General features: G+C 43.1%; 1 protein-coding gene across 6 annotated transcripts in view; it reads right to left on the reverse strand.

Moving 5' to 3' along the window:
- ENOPH1 (enolase-phosphatase 1) overlaps positions 1–14,972 on the reverse strand; it is a 38,588-nt gene that overhangs the window by 23,097 nt on the left and 519 nt on the right. The window contains exon 1 of one of the 6 annotated variants that reach the window (XM_086405145.1): positions 14,653–14,909. The exons of 3 other annotated variants lie outside the window; for them this stretch is intronic. Coding sequence is in view for 1 of the 3 variants with exons in the window: in XM_086405143.1 (XP_086261269.1) it covers positions 14,624–14,707 (84 nt within the window). In the remaining 2 variants the exon portion in view is untranslated. Of the gene's footprint in view, positions 1–3,453; positions 6,037–14,623; positions 14,910–14,972 lie in introns of those variants that run through there. 2 more of the 6 variants (XM_086405143.1, XM_086405148.1) reach the window with 2 other exon arrangements.

Here is a 14,972-nt window from a genome sequence, read left to right on the forward strand (position 1 = left end):
CGACCCCATGGACTGTGGCCCACCAGGCTCCTCCGTCCATGAGACTTTCCAGGCAAGAGTACTGGAGTGGGGTGCCATTGCCTTGGGATAGGTCTTTAAAAGCAGCAGAGAGAAAGAACATCAATATCCCATAAGTTTCAGAGCAGGAACCCTGACTGGCCCTAGGATAGAGTCCTAGCCCCTGTGAGTGTGGAGGGGAGGGAACTGACATTTACTTCCTTGACTCCACCTACATTGGTGCAAGGTGACCCCCTCTGAACAAATGAAGCAGCTGAGATTGAAAAAGGTTTCACTGCTGGTAGAGTAAAGCCAGGACTCAAACCCAGGTCTACTGAAGCCCAATGCTTGAGTCTATCCAGCTCTGTGGGTGGATGACTTCAGGGAGGATCACCTAACCCCCCCAGATTCTGATGATATATTCCCTACAGAAGTTTCTAATACTGCTTTTCTCTAAGAGATTTGCACTAAGAAAAGAAATGAGAGATTCTGGCTCACCTGGCAGTACGGTAACTGTTCCAATAAACAGGAATAATGAGTAATTACAGCAATAATGGGAACAACTGCCAACACTAACTGAGCCTTCACCGTTCCGGGCACTTCTCATTCTACAGTCAGTCCTTAGTGATCTCGTCTAATCCATGATTTTACATGCCATCTGTTGCCGTGCTGTGCTAAATCACTTCAGTTGTGTCTGATGCTGTGCAACCCCAGGGGTGCCAGGCTCCTCTGTCCATGAGATTCTCCAGGCAAGAATACTGGAGTGGGTTGCCATTTCCTCCTCCAGGAGATCTTTCTGACCCAGGGATGGAACTCACGTCTCTTGTCTTCTGCACTGGCAAGCAGGTTCTTTACCACTTAGCAGTTAGTTCAGTTGCTCAGTTGTATCTGACTCTTTTCGACCCCATGGACTGCAACACGCCAGGCTTCCCTGTCCATCACCAACTCCTGGAGCTTGCTCAAACTCATGTCCATCGCATGAGTGATGCCATCCAACCATCTCATCCTTTCTTTACCACCAACACATCTATATACCCATCTGTTACCAATGACCCCTAAATCCACAGCTTGAACCTGGACCTCTTCCCTGAACTCGAGTGATTTTTTTTTCAACTACCTTTCTCAAATCTCACTTGGATATCTGAAATTCAAACTCCTGTTTCTAGCCCTTAATCCTGCTCCTCCCACACTGTCCCATTTCAGCCAACTGGCAGCTCCATCATTCCAAGATGCTCAAGCCGAAAGCCTTGAAGTCCTCTTTGACTCCTCTTGCTCTCATACTCCACATCCCACCAATTCATCAGCAAATGCTGTCAGCCCTATCTTCAAAATACATCCAGAATCTAATCACTTCTCACCATCTGCCACTGCTCCCAAGCACTCCAAATCTACTCAATACATTGATTAATGAATAACCTGAATCACATCATTTCAATCCTCAAAATAACCCTATGAAACAAGTGCTCTTATTTCCTCCATTTCACAAAGGCACATAAAGGTTAAATATAAACTAAGAAACTATAGTTTATCAATCAGGTCTTTTTCCTTTTTTGGTTCAAAGAGTCAGATCCCCAGAGCCTGATCTTCTTGGTCAAAGGGATCTGACTAGCTTACAGACTTACAACGAGTTGGTCCCAGCCAAGGCCCAGGGCAGGAGTCAGTCAGCCTCCTGGAGCACGGCAGCACCAACACTAGTCTGCCCACGAGCTCCTCTCTGAAATCCCACCCAGGTTCCACTGCCAGGACTCCCACTAGTTTTCAAACTACATGTGTTAGTCTCTTTTTATTCAGTATCAGCTCTCCACACTTTTTTAAGACTTAAGAAAAGGAACTTGTTGGAAGGTCACATAATGAATCACTGAAAATCAAGTTAAGAAATGAAGCCCTCACATGCATACCCAGAAGACAAAGAACCCTTTTCTGTATTAAAGAATTCTGACTTTGAAAAGCAATCCGTGTTTTTGAAAGTGGAGTCCCCTGGGAAGGGTCCAGTGAGGTTCCAGAAGGGCCTCTGAGGACAATATTACTGACTTTCCACGTGATGGAGGACCGGATACAGCAAGATAAGGGTGGGCTGGCCACCACCCTTCTTCTGACCTCTACCTCCATCAAAACCAATAATGAAAATTAAATGAGTTAATAAATGTGAAAATCAAAGGCTGTATACAAAAATAAGCCTTTATTGTAAAAAGAATAGCTTTTTTGTGCATATGAAGGAGTTACATGGGGTGAGCTTTAAGGATAGAAAATTTAAGAACCATCAAAGAAGGGAGGTCTTTTCAGAGCTAAACACAGGATAGCCTTAAAAAGTTTATCTGAGCAAAAGAAAGGCTTACCTATCTATGTATTTTCAAAACAGGGGTTATATATTAGAATTGGGACTTTCGGGGAATTGATCTGACTACATATACTTCAAGGATCTAAGTGACTTTAAGCATAGGAAAAAAAAAAAAATCAGAAAGAATATTCACCAAACTCTTAATGATTACTGCTTGGTGGTGGGAGCAAAAGGGGCATTCATTCTCTACGCTGTACTCTCCTGTAATGTCTGCAGTTCATAATAAGCATGAATTAATTTCCGTGGAAAAATTAGGGGGGTGGGAAAAACACTCCTCTAGCCTCACATTAACAGATACAAGTTTCCAAAGAATAATGTATTTAGCTCTTTAGATACTTAATTGTTAATAAAATTTACTTTATGGTGTTTTAACTCCCATTGAAAACTAATTTCTCTAAAACTCACCAGTTTTAGAAATGCTGGGTCAAAGAAAGTTCTAATATCACTCTAGAAACACAACAGTTACATCGCATGCTGTGCAAATAAGATAAAATATCACCTTGAGGAAATCTGAAATAGCAAGGAGAGCAGAAGTGGGAGCAGACAATGCCAGCCCCTCCTGGCCCAGGCTGGAAGGCACCGTAATGCTGTCAACAAGCACTCACCAAACGCCGTATGTGCGAGCGCTGTGCCAGGCTCTGCTCTCGGCCCTTAAGGAGCTCTCGGCACAGCGGGAAGACAGCACGCACAGACGACACCGCAAGGCAGCATCTGCTGCGATGGCAAATACACGGCCCTACAGAGCAGGGAGACAGGACTCGGAAGTTCCCGCTTAAACCCAAGTCCTTGGAAAGCAGAAGTAGGTATCACTTGTCTATTCCCACAGCCTAGCACGAGAAATATGTTTTAAACATGTTTTAAGTCAATGGCTACATGGAACCAAACTGCACTTGGAGAGGACAAGGTGTGACACTCCAAGCTAGAGGAACGGCGGTGGCATGAAAGACTAGCATGACCCAAATGGGCATCATCAGTTATTTACAAAAAAAAGTGTAAAGGAACAGAGGAACAGAAAGTTGGAAAACCTGACTCACTCAAGTTGAGGAGCTGAAACTACCTTTGAGACAACAGGAAACCCAAAAGGATTTTGATGGTGCAAAGACAACCTGTTTATGTACCTGTCTTCCTTACTTGATTCCTTCAGGGGGGGCAACTGCATCTTTAAGAATTTTGGTTTCCTGGCAGCGCCTGGCACATGAAAGGTATTCAAACAAATGTGGGGAAAAGGAAGGGAAGACTGATTAGCTGGAAACATTATGCATGTGCCATAACATTGAAGGTTCTAGAAGAGTAAGAGACCAGAAATTGAGGCTGGAGGTGTTTTCTAATCCATCTCATGATATACTCAGGCCCAATACAGTCATTCTCCAAAGGCTCCTCCCCTTGTTTCAAGTTCAATCAACAAAAATCCCCTTGTAGTCCACCATGAGTACATCTCTGTGTAGGAATCCGGAACAAGGGGAGGTTTGGGGGAATAGTAATCAAACCAGGAAATCCTGCCATGCCAGTGCAAGTTGTCTAAGAGCAGTCATGTTTTGTGTCCTGTTCTTGACCTCCTTCTGCTCAGGGCCATAGAAGCACAGGTAGAGGTAATCACAGTGAGTTTCAGTACATATTCAGTTCAGTTCAGTTCAGTTCAGTTCAGCTCACTCGCTCAGTCGTGTCCAACTCTTTTCGACCCCATGAATCGCAGCACGCTGGGCCTCCCTGTCCATCACCAACTCCTGGAGTTCACTTAGACTCATGTCCATCAAGTCAGTGATGCCATTCAGCCATCTCATCCTCTGGTGTCCCCTTCTTCTCCTGTCCCCAATCCCTCCTAGCATCAGAGTCTTTTCTAATGAGTCAGCTCTTCGCATGAGGTGGCCAAAGTACTGGAGTTTCAGCTTCAGCATCATTCCCTCCAAAGAAATCCCAGGGCTGATCTCCTTCAGAATAGCGCCCCTTTTTCCATACTGACTCTTCACAAGTGCTGTCTGTCTCCAGTCTGATATTTCCTGCATTGTAATCAGTGTTTCTACTGGGCTTCATATTTTTCAAAGTCCACCCCCCCTCCAGCTCATGACTCCTGCCATAAGCAAAAGGACAGAAGATTAGTATAATGGTCATCAAGTATAATGGTGGTCACTGGATACAGAAAAGTATATGGGACCTTAAGCTCACCTTCATGGCAAATAGATGGGGAAACAGTGGAAACAGTGTCAGACTTTATTTTTTGGGGCTCCAAAATCACTGCAGATGGTGACTGCAGCCACAAAGTTAAGACGCTTGCTCCTTAAAAGAAAAGCTATGACCAACCTAGACAGCATATTCAAAAGCAGAGACATTACTTTGCCAACAAAGGTCCGTCTAGTCAAGGCTATGGTTTTTCCAGTAGTCATGTACAGATGTGAGAGTTGGACTATAAAGGAAGCTGAGCGCCAAAGAATTGATGCTTTCAACCTGTGGTGTTGGAGAAGACTCTTGAGAGTCCCTTGGACAGCAAAGAGATCTAACCAGTCCATCCTAAAGGAAATCAGTCCTGAATATTCACTGGAAGGACTGATGCTGAAGCTGAAACTCCAGTACTTTGGCCACCTGTTGCGAAGAACTGACTCATTTGAAAAGACCCTGATGCTAGGAAAGATTGAAGGCGGGAGGAGACAGGGATGACAAAGGATGAGATGGTTGGATGGCATCACTGACTCAATGGACATGAGTTTCAGTCAGCTCCGGGAGTTGGTGATGGACAGGGAGGCCTGGCGTGCTGCAGTCCATGGGGTCGCAAAGAGTTGGACACGACTGAGCGACTGAACTGAACTGAACTGAAGCTCACCTTCTTGCATCCAGGGAGCAAAGCTTTTTGTATCTATCTCATTCGATCTTCTTCTCTATCTTGTGAGCATGACAGATCCTACTCCCCCCATTCTTGGAGATGAAGAAGCCTGAATCCCTAGATTGAAGGAACCTAGGCAAAGTGACACAATTATAGCATCAATAATAAATCACACAGGTGGAAAAAACTCTCGCGCGCTGCCTCTTGTGGGCAGTCTTGTAACAGTTTCATACTGAGGGTGGAGTCAGCGCCCTACAGTTCTCAATGCTGAGAGCATTAGAAATGATAATCCTTATTAAATGGCTATTAAACTAAAGTTGGGAGATACTATCAAACAACACAAGCTCTCTTCCTAGAAAGACCATAAAATTAACATAGTAGTTTTTGTGAGAAAAAAAAATGTCAACTTCAACATTTCCTCATTATTATCTTCCAAAATATATTGTTAGAATATAAGACAACATAAGAGTAAATTACACATATTATTAAACAATCGATTGTGTGAGCTATTTCTAAAAGCGCTTTAGCATAAAATATAGTGCAAAGAAATTTACTAAACAAATGTCAGAAGAACATACAAACAGGATTCCATTGTTCAACTGAATTAATATCTTTACCATTTTGATTTTCAATGAAATGAGTATCTGCTACTTCAAAAAAATACTACTGATAGGATCAAGGATTTGTCTGTTTAATTCAGATTTTCTAATGCAGAAGATTAAGTTTGAGACATCTTTTCTCTTGGTCTTATTCAAAACACTACCAAAATTATGTACTCTAAGGTAAAACTCCAGTTCCTACATATTGTCTTTACCAACTTCCACACCACCACAGTCCTTAAACAGAATCTTAAAAAAAAAAAAAAAAAAACTCAATTAAAAAAAAATTATAATCCCAGGACTTCCCTGGCAGTCCAGTGGTTTGGACTCAGTGTTTCCAATGCAGGGAGTGCAGGTTCTATCCCTGGCTGGGGAACTAAGATCCCAAATGCCACACAGCAACTAAGCACACGCAGCAATTAAGACCTGATGCAGCCAAATAAGTAAATAAATATTTAAGAAAAAAATAAAAGAAAACTGCTTTGGACTTCCCTGGTGGTCCAGGGGCTAAGACTTCACACTCCCCCTGCTGGAAGCCCAGGTTTGATCCTGGGTCGGGGAACTGGATTCTGCACGCCGCAACTAAGACCCAGCACAGGCAAACACATAGATAATAATAAAAAACACTCCGAGGTTCCACTGCAGGGGCCGCAAGTTCAATCCCTGGTTGGGGAGTTCCACAGACAACAAAAAAAGAAAGTTATTATTACAGTTCAGTTCCTGGAAGACAATTTGCAAAAGCTGGGGAAGTGGCCACTTGCTTATTGTTTTGTTATTTACCAGTTTATTTCATTATCTTGCTCTCTTTTGTCAATTTACTTGACTTCTGAGAGGTTTTGGTTCTGTTAATGATGACAGACCTCCTTTAATTCACCTACACTATCTTGGTCTGCTCTGTCACCTCCAATGAACCATTAGGAAAGAGGGATGCTAACAGATCTTGGCTTCTGTATACAGCCTAACTACTCAGAGTTCAGTCCATGGACCGACAGCATCAGCATCACCCGGGAACCTGTTCAAAACTCAACTTCATGCCATGTTATTCAACCATTAAAAAAAAGAATGAAATCTTGCCATTTGTGATAACATAGATGGATCTTAGAGGGTATTTAACTTATATGCAGAGTACATCATGAGAAACACTGGGCTGGAAGAAGCACAAGCTGGAATCAAGATTGCTGGGAGAAATATCAATAACCTCAGATATGCAGATGACACCACCCTTATGGCAGAAAGTGAAGAGGAACTCAAAAGCCTCTTGATGAAAGTGAAAGTGGAGAGTGAAAAAGTTGGCTTAAAGCTCAACATTCAGAAACAAAGATCATGGCATCGGGTCCCCTCACTTCATGGGAAATAGATGGGCAAACAATGGAAACAGTGTCAGACTTTATTTTGGGGGGCTCAAAAATCACTGCAGATGGTGACTGCAGCCATGAAAGTAAAAGACGCTTACTCCTTGGAAGAAAAGTTATGACCAACCTAGATAGCATATTGAAAAGCAGAGACATTACTTTGCCAACAAAGGTCCGTCTAGTCAAGGCTATGGTTTTTCCAGTGGTCATGTATGGATGTGAGAGCTGGACTGTGAAGCTGAGTGCCAAAGAATTGATGCTTTTGAACTGTGGTGTTAGAGAAGACTCTTGAGAGTCCCTTGGACTGCAAGGAGATCCAACCAGTCCATTCTAAAGGAGATCATCCCTGGGATTTCTTTGGAAGGAATGATGCTAAGGCTGAAACTCCAGTACTTTGGCCACCTCATGCAAAGAGTTGACTCACTGGAAAAGACTCTGATGCTGGGAAGGATTGGGGGCAGGAGGAAAAGGAGACGACAGAGGATGAGATGGCTGGATGGCATCACTAACTCGATGGACGTGAGTTTGAGTGAACTCCAGGAGTTGGTGATGGACAGGGAGGCCTGGCGTGCTGCGATTCATGGGGTCGCAAACAGTCGGACATGACTGAGTGACTGAACTGAACTGAACTGAGAGGGTATTATGCTAAGTGAAATAACACAAAGACAAATACCGTCTGATTTCACATATCTAAAAAACAAAACAAATGAAGGAACATAACAAAACAGAACAGACTCATAGATAGAATAAACAGGTGGTTGCCAGAAGGGAGGAATCTGGAGAAAGTAATGAAATAGGTGAGGGAGATTAAGAGGTACCAACTCCCAATTACAAAATAAATGGGGATGAAATGTACAGCATGAGGAATATAACCATTTATACTGTAGTATGTTTGTATGGTGACAGATGTTAACCAGACATATCATGATGATCATTTTATAATGTATAGAAATTGAATCACTATGACACCTGTAACTAACATAGTGAAAGTGAAAGTGAGGTTGCTCAGTCCGACCCCCGTGGACTGTAGCCCACCAGGCTCCTCCGCCCATGGGATTCTCCAGGCAAGAATACTGGAGTGGGATGCCATTTCCTTCTCCAGGGGATCTTCCCGACCCAGGGATCGAACCCAGGTCTCCCACATTACGGGCAGACGCTTTAACCTCTGAGCCACCAGGGAAGCCCCAACTAACATAGTACTGTAGGTCAATTATACTTCCATTAAAGCACTACGGGATTTCACTGGGGGTCGAGTGGTTAAGACTCCATACTCCCAAATGCAGGGGGTACAAGTTCGATCCCTGGTCAGGGAACTAAGATGCCTGGCCAGAAAAAGAAAATGAAAACAAACAAACATGTATACACTGGAAGGAAATGTACCAAAATGCAAATAACAGTCATCTCTGGTGGGAAGGGGGCCAGTGTGAATTATGCATGATTGTCAATTTTTACTTTATGCTTTTATGTATTTCCGTTTTCAATGAACATGTACTGCTTGCAAAATTAGAAAACAACAAATGTCACTAAAAAAAAAAAAAAAAAAATACCATTTCAGGTCTTCTGAATCAGAAACTACATTTTAGCCAGATCTCTGGATTATTTGTCTGCACATTCAAGTCTGAGAAGCACAGATATAAAGGGCCACTGGCAAGGGTACTCACCACGACCCACTTAATACACTCTCTAGGAACAAATATTCTAATCAAATTCACACTTTCAGTTAATAGAAGGTTCTTAATTATTACAAAGACTTTATTTTCAAGCACGAAGTCTTCCTAAGGCATAAATGAAATACATACCCCACCACTGCCACTCACCCCCTACTCTCTGACAAGGTTTGTTGACAGCAAATGAAATACTGATGGAAATATATTTATTTATTTCATACAGGGGGCTAAATATTCATTCTTTGCTTTCCAGGTAGCTCAGTAGTCAAGCATTTGCCTGCCAAGGCAGGAGATGCAGGAGACTCGGGTTCGATCCCTGGGTCAGGAAGATCCCCTGAGGAGGAAATGGCAACACACTTCAGTATTCTTGCCTGGAAAATCCCATGGGCAGAGGAGACTGGCAGGCTATAGTCCACACACAGGGTCACAGAGAGTCAGACATGACTGAGTGAGCACAATCCTTGAGCACGTATATTCATTAAATGTTCACAACAGCCTTACGACATTGCTATCTCCACAGTACAAGACACTGTAGAGGACATCTGCACCCAGACTCAAAGGACAGTAACTAACTTGCCATAAGTCATTCAGGGATCCAGAAGCCAAGCCAGACTTGCAGTCACCAAGCTCATCCTGATAAATACTACACTCTGTCCAGCCAATCCCTGTTGTTTAAAGATACTATATTTACAAATTCTACCTACTAAAATTTATTCATAACCTCCAAATCATTATTCACTGAACTTTCCCACTTTTCTGACAACAGGTACATACATGAGCAAAAGAGCAAAACTTGTGGAGAAGCAGCTGCACACATTCCCAGTATGAGGTGATGCTTTGCCTTACTTCACCTCTCACATTTTAAACAAGCATCCTTTTCAAAGTCTGTTTGCCACTACATTTTCACATTTTGTGCTTTTGTTGGTGACTGCCCCCAAAGTGCTCAAGTGCTGTCCAGTGTTCCTAAGGCAAGAAGACTACCTCCTGGAGGAAGCACATGCAGTTACAGAAGCTCCAGCACAGCCTAAGTCACAGCGCCATCGGCAGCGAGCTCAGTGTTAGGGAGTCGATGGTATGTATTAAGTAAGACAAACAGAAACACACAAACAAGGTTATCTATCCATCAGTTGTGACCAGAGGCTCACAGGAACCGCTCCCTTCATCTTCTCTATGGACAGTGTTTCAGTATTTGCTAAGATGGTGTTTGCAGTGACTTCATACATCATAACTGCCCCAACTGTTGTTACAAGTACTAATTTGACGTGTAATGACAGGAAAAGCACCAAATTTTCAGAAGCAAGAGATCATCTTCCCTAACTCAAAAACAATAGTTGAAGTTTCCTGACAGGATAACTACAGGATTGGTAATGGTGTTATTTCACAGCTTACAGACTAAAATCATTGGAATAACACAATACAAAAACTCAGAAAAATGAGTATTACATCACCATAGACAAAGATCTGTGGCAGCTCCATGGGTTGCAGGCAAGATGATTCAAAGGGATAAGGGAAGAAAATACAAACCCATTCATTTATACTTATTTAAACCTCATCTTTAAATTCTAATTACTTTATAACTTAATAACAGTACATAAGAAATTCTGTTGGTTACAATAAGTTCTATTGGTTATGCCTGACCCAACTCTACTGATGCTTTGTTTGTGTGTGTATGTGTGTGTGTAGTCACTCAGTGATGTCTGACTCTCTGCTACCTTTTAGACTGTAGCTCGTCAAGCTCCTTTGTCCATGGGATTCTCCAGGCAAGAACACTGGAGTGGGTTGCCATGCCCTTCTCCAGGGCATCTTCCCAACCCAGGAGTTGAACCTGTGTTTCTTGTGTCTCCTACACTGCAGGCGGATTCTTTGCCCATTGAGCCATCGGGAAAGCCTGCTGATGGTTTATATAACCAAAAAATGTTGAGTGATCACCACCATAGAGGATCACAGTCAGTGCCTGAAAAGAAAAGAACCTCCAGAGGCACATGTTCTGCAGTGAGGGGCAGGACTGATGGCTTTGAGGACTCAGATGCACTGGGAACCATCGAGGGAAAGCGAGGATCTACTGCTGCTCTGCCCCCAACAAGTTGTGATGACCCTCACAAAGACATGCCTCTAGGCATCCATTGATTCCTATGAGAAATTAATTAGCTGGTTGTGACACTGACTAGATGATTCAAGCTAGGAACCCTTCACACTCCAGAAATTTGACCATTCTGACTCGAAGAAAATAAGATAAATTAGCAGTTAAGGAAAACCACTGTTTATTATTATCTGTAGCCTAAGGGTTAAAGGCATGTACTGACAGAGCAACAGGCTGTTCACAGAACACATTTCCAGACTGGGAAGATTCTATGGAATCCTGTAAGATATCTAGGAGTTCGTGTCATCTTATATAGTTATAAGTTGCATCACAGACACCTTCAACTCTAACTACTCAGCAAGGGGAAAAAGAGAAAGAGAAAGGGAAAAAATAAATATAACCAGTGCTGGTAACCTGTCTGCCATTCCACTCACAGAAGGTATTCTGTTCCCTGGGTCAGTCTCAGTTCCCCAGTGTCTCTGACAGCATGAATGGTTCAGTGTGAGCCTAGTGTTTGACACAATATGTTTTTCATCTACGTCACCTAATCCCAAACCAACTACTTCCTCCGATGCTCAAAAGAAGCAGCAGCAATGTTCCAACTCTGAAGGAAAAATGGATGCATCAGTCTCCAGAGAGGACTGGCTTCCTAAGGGTATTTCAAAGGCATTTTTTTTTTAAAACCTTTTCTTTCGTATTGGGGTATAACCATTTAACAATGCTGTGATAGTTTTAGGTGGACATCAAAGCGACCCAGCCATACATATACATGTATCCATTCTCCCCCAAGCTCCCCTCCCACCCAGGCTGTCACATAACACTGAGCAGAGTTCCCCATGCTATACAGTAGGTCCTTGTTGGTTATCCATTTTAATTACAGCAGTGTGTACATGTCATCCCAAACTCCCTAACTATCCCTTCCTCCCCTCTCCCCAGCCCAAAACTGTTTGTTCTCTAAGTCTGTGAGTCTCTTTCTGTTTTGTAAGTTCATTTGTATCATTTCTTAGATTCCACATACAAGGAATGTCATAGGATATTGCTCCTTCTCTGATTTACTTCACTCAGTATGACAATCACAACGGCAATTTTTGACAATACTCAATTTTCACAGTGTATACTGACGGCAGAACCAAACCCCCAAATAAAGTACAGTTATTCTGTTCCAAGGGTGTACTCCTAAACCTATCACCAAGAGGTGGTGTAAACTAAAATTTGCCACCATATACTTTTATGGTATTTCTTACTGATTAAAGTGCTCTCGTGTCAGCTGTGTCATTTAACACCCACAAGACCAGGCAAAGAAGATGGAACAGCACTGTGATTCCCAACAATTTGGTTTCAAATCCCAGGCAAACTGTTCAGTTTTTCAGAGCCTGTCTCCTATCAGTAATACGCAACAGTGCACACAACCTGACTTGTAGTCAAGGATACCAGTCGCATCTCAATGTTTCCTTTCATCATTTCCAAGTTCACACACTAACGTGACTAAAGCCCAAAGTAGAACAGAGGTCCAAGAAGGATATAATTTAGCATCTCTTTAAAGAGATGCTAAGTTAAAAAAATCTGTATTCAAAAGATACAGACACCGTGCTAAAGGATTTCTTGGTTCAAATAAATTTGTGAAATGCTAGTCTCTTGAAGGTTCACAAAGCATTATGTGTGTGCAAGTGTGTGTATGATATAAAGGATCTGAGAAGGTGTGCAATAAAGAAACCTGGTTGAATAAGCATAGACCATTTTCTCAAAATGCATTTAGTAATCTTTTTCTGTGTAGTTACAATAAACATCCACAAAGATCTAATGTTCTTCTGAACATATTCTCAGAAACACTGGTTTTGATCATTTAATGCATAGCAAATAGACAATTATAGTAATTAACCTTAATAAAAATAATAATTGATTATAGGACAAAGCACAATAAATTATCCTTAGAACAAGATCCTTGAGTGATTTTTTTTTTGCAGTCTGGTCTCAAACGCAAAAAAAAAAAACACCCCTATTTAGACATTAAGGCATTTTTATTCTCAGAAAGATCTCAGAATAAGTCTGTCATAAACAAAGATTCCACGAAGTGGCTCAGCTCATCTTGCAGAAGACACAGTGGATTAAAAAAGGTGAAAGAGATGCAATATTTTTTGCTACAAAATTGATTTGCATGAGATATCTTCTCCCTAAATAGATTTTCCAAGAATGGTACATATGCCATATTACTACTTGTCATTACTCCTGGTCTTCTGATAACAGTGGAAAGCAAGACTGTGACTTGTAAACTATGAAGCATAAAAATGCAGAATCCTTTTTTTCTTTGAAAACTACAAGAAAGTAGTTATTTTGTCACAATCAACAAGAGAAAGAAAAGTCGACTCAGTTATCAACATTTGGCCAATTCTGAATATTTCTGCAGAGGCCTCAAGTGTACTTAAAAACTTGGGAAAAAAATGCCAAACTAGATTTCTTAAGACACTATGCTGGATGTCAAGGTATTGTGGTCCTTCTAAAGAATTTGTAAGTGGTTGTTACAGTGGAGACCTAAAAGTGTACAACAATTTTATATCATAACCTAGATCAAGAAACACCCCACTCCAGTACTCTTGCCTGGAAAACCCCATGGACGGAGGAGCCTGGTAGGCTGCAGTCCATGGGGTCGCTAAGAGTCCGGCAACGACTGAGCGTCTTCACTTTCACTTTTCACTTTCATGCATTGGAGAAGGAAATGGCAACCCACTCCAGTGTTCTTGCCTGGAGAATGCCAGGGACGGGGGAGCCTGGTGGGCTACCCTTTATGGGGTCGGACAGAGTCGGACCCGACTGAAGCGACTTAGCAGCAGCAGATCAAGAAAAACATTCTTCACAGGTAACTTTAAAAAATTTTTTAAATTAAAACTAAGACTTTCAGTTTGCTGCAAGACGGGCTTTCCCTACTTTGTAAACGGTATCTCAATTATTGCACACAAGCACTTCTATGAGAACTTTTATCTTAAACCTCTAAAATTCAAATAAACAGAAGACTAGGCCTGAGGGGTTCTTTTAAAAATTATATTAATATCTGATATTTAATCATCCTGACAAATACAACATATATAAAAAAGGAACCTGCTCTAATGCAAAGTTTTAAGTTTGTGAACTAGATGTAGACAATTTGGTTAGCACTGCTATCCTAGACGACTTTGGGTAAGAACTTTGTCTTCTTTTTAAAAAAAGGAAAATGGACGGAATCTAGATCGTTGCTAACCTCGTCCAGGAACATTCAGTGAGAGGCTCGGCCACGAACAGCAGGAGTGGGAAAAGGCGAAGAATAACCATTACTGCCTAAGACACCAAGGCTACCAGAAAAGTCATCCTGACGCTTCAGTCTTTCCATTTTGCGGGGCTGGAAGCTTCAGGGACCACTAGATCGCGGCCGCCGACTCCCCAGGTCCATATTGGCACGAGGCAGTCGCTTACCTGCGGGGCGACGGGGCGCACACCTGCCCGGCGGGCGGCGCCCACACCTCTTCAGCTTGCCGCCGCGGACCTGCCCACCTCCTCCCTTCTTCACCACCACCTCCGTCCCTTCCCACCCACCTGCAAACAACCGAGGGCAGGGACGGGGGAAGGTGAAGATGAGGAGAAAATGCATCCAGCAATCCGCCGCAGACTACCTCCTCCCACCCAAGTCGGAGCAAAGCCACACCGTCTCTCCCACTCCTCGTGTCTCTAGTGCAAGGTCTGCGATACTTTCAACATTTTGGGTTTAAAGCGTTAAGTAACTGCCCCGCTCCCTTCCGCCCCTCACCTTCACGAAAGCAATCGGGGTTGTGGTACCTTCGATATCTAACAGGATCACAGTGACTTCGGCGGGCACCGAAAGCACGACCATTTCCCCACCCCACCGACTGCTACCAAGAGAATCGGCCTACTGGTAGAGAGGGCGGAGGGCGGCGCCGGCAGCGCCCCCAGCAAAGGGCTAGGCTTCTGGTGGCCCAGAAAAAGAGTCCCGGAGCGGATAACCGCAGCGCGGCCTGACGCACGAGGCGGAGAGGACTGGTCAGCGCCTCCGGACGTAGAGAAATCCGCAGCCCAAGGACCCTGAACTCGCCAGCTGCCCGGGGCGGGAGGCCCAGACCACGTGGGCAGAAAGAGAG

The sequence above is a fragment of the Bos grunniens genome, chromosome 6 (genome assembly GCF_055505025.1).
Source record: "Bos grunniens cultivar Pamir isolate PY7600 chromosome 6, Bosgru_T2T1.0, whole genome shotgun sequence".
NCBI lineage: Eukaryota > Metazoa > Chordata > Mammalia > Artiodactyla > Bovidae > Bos > Bos grunniens.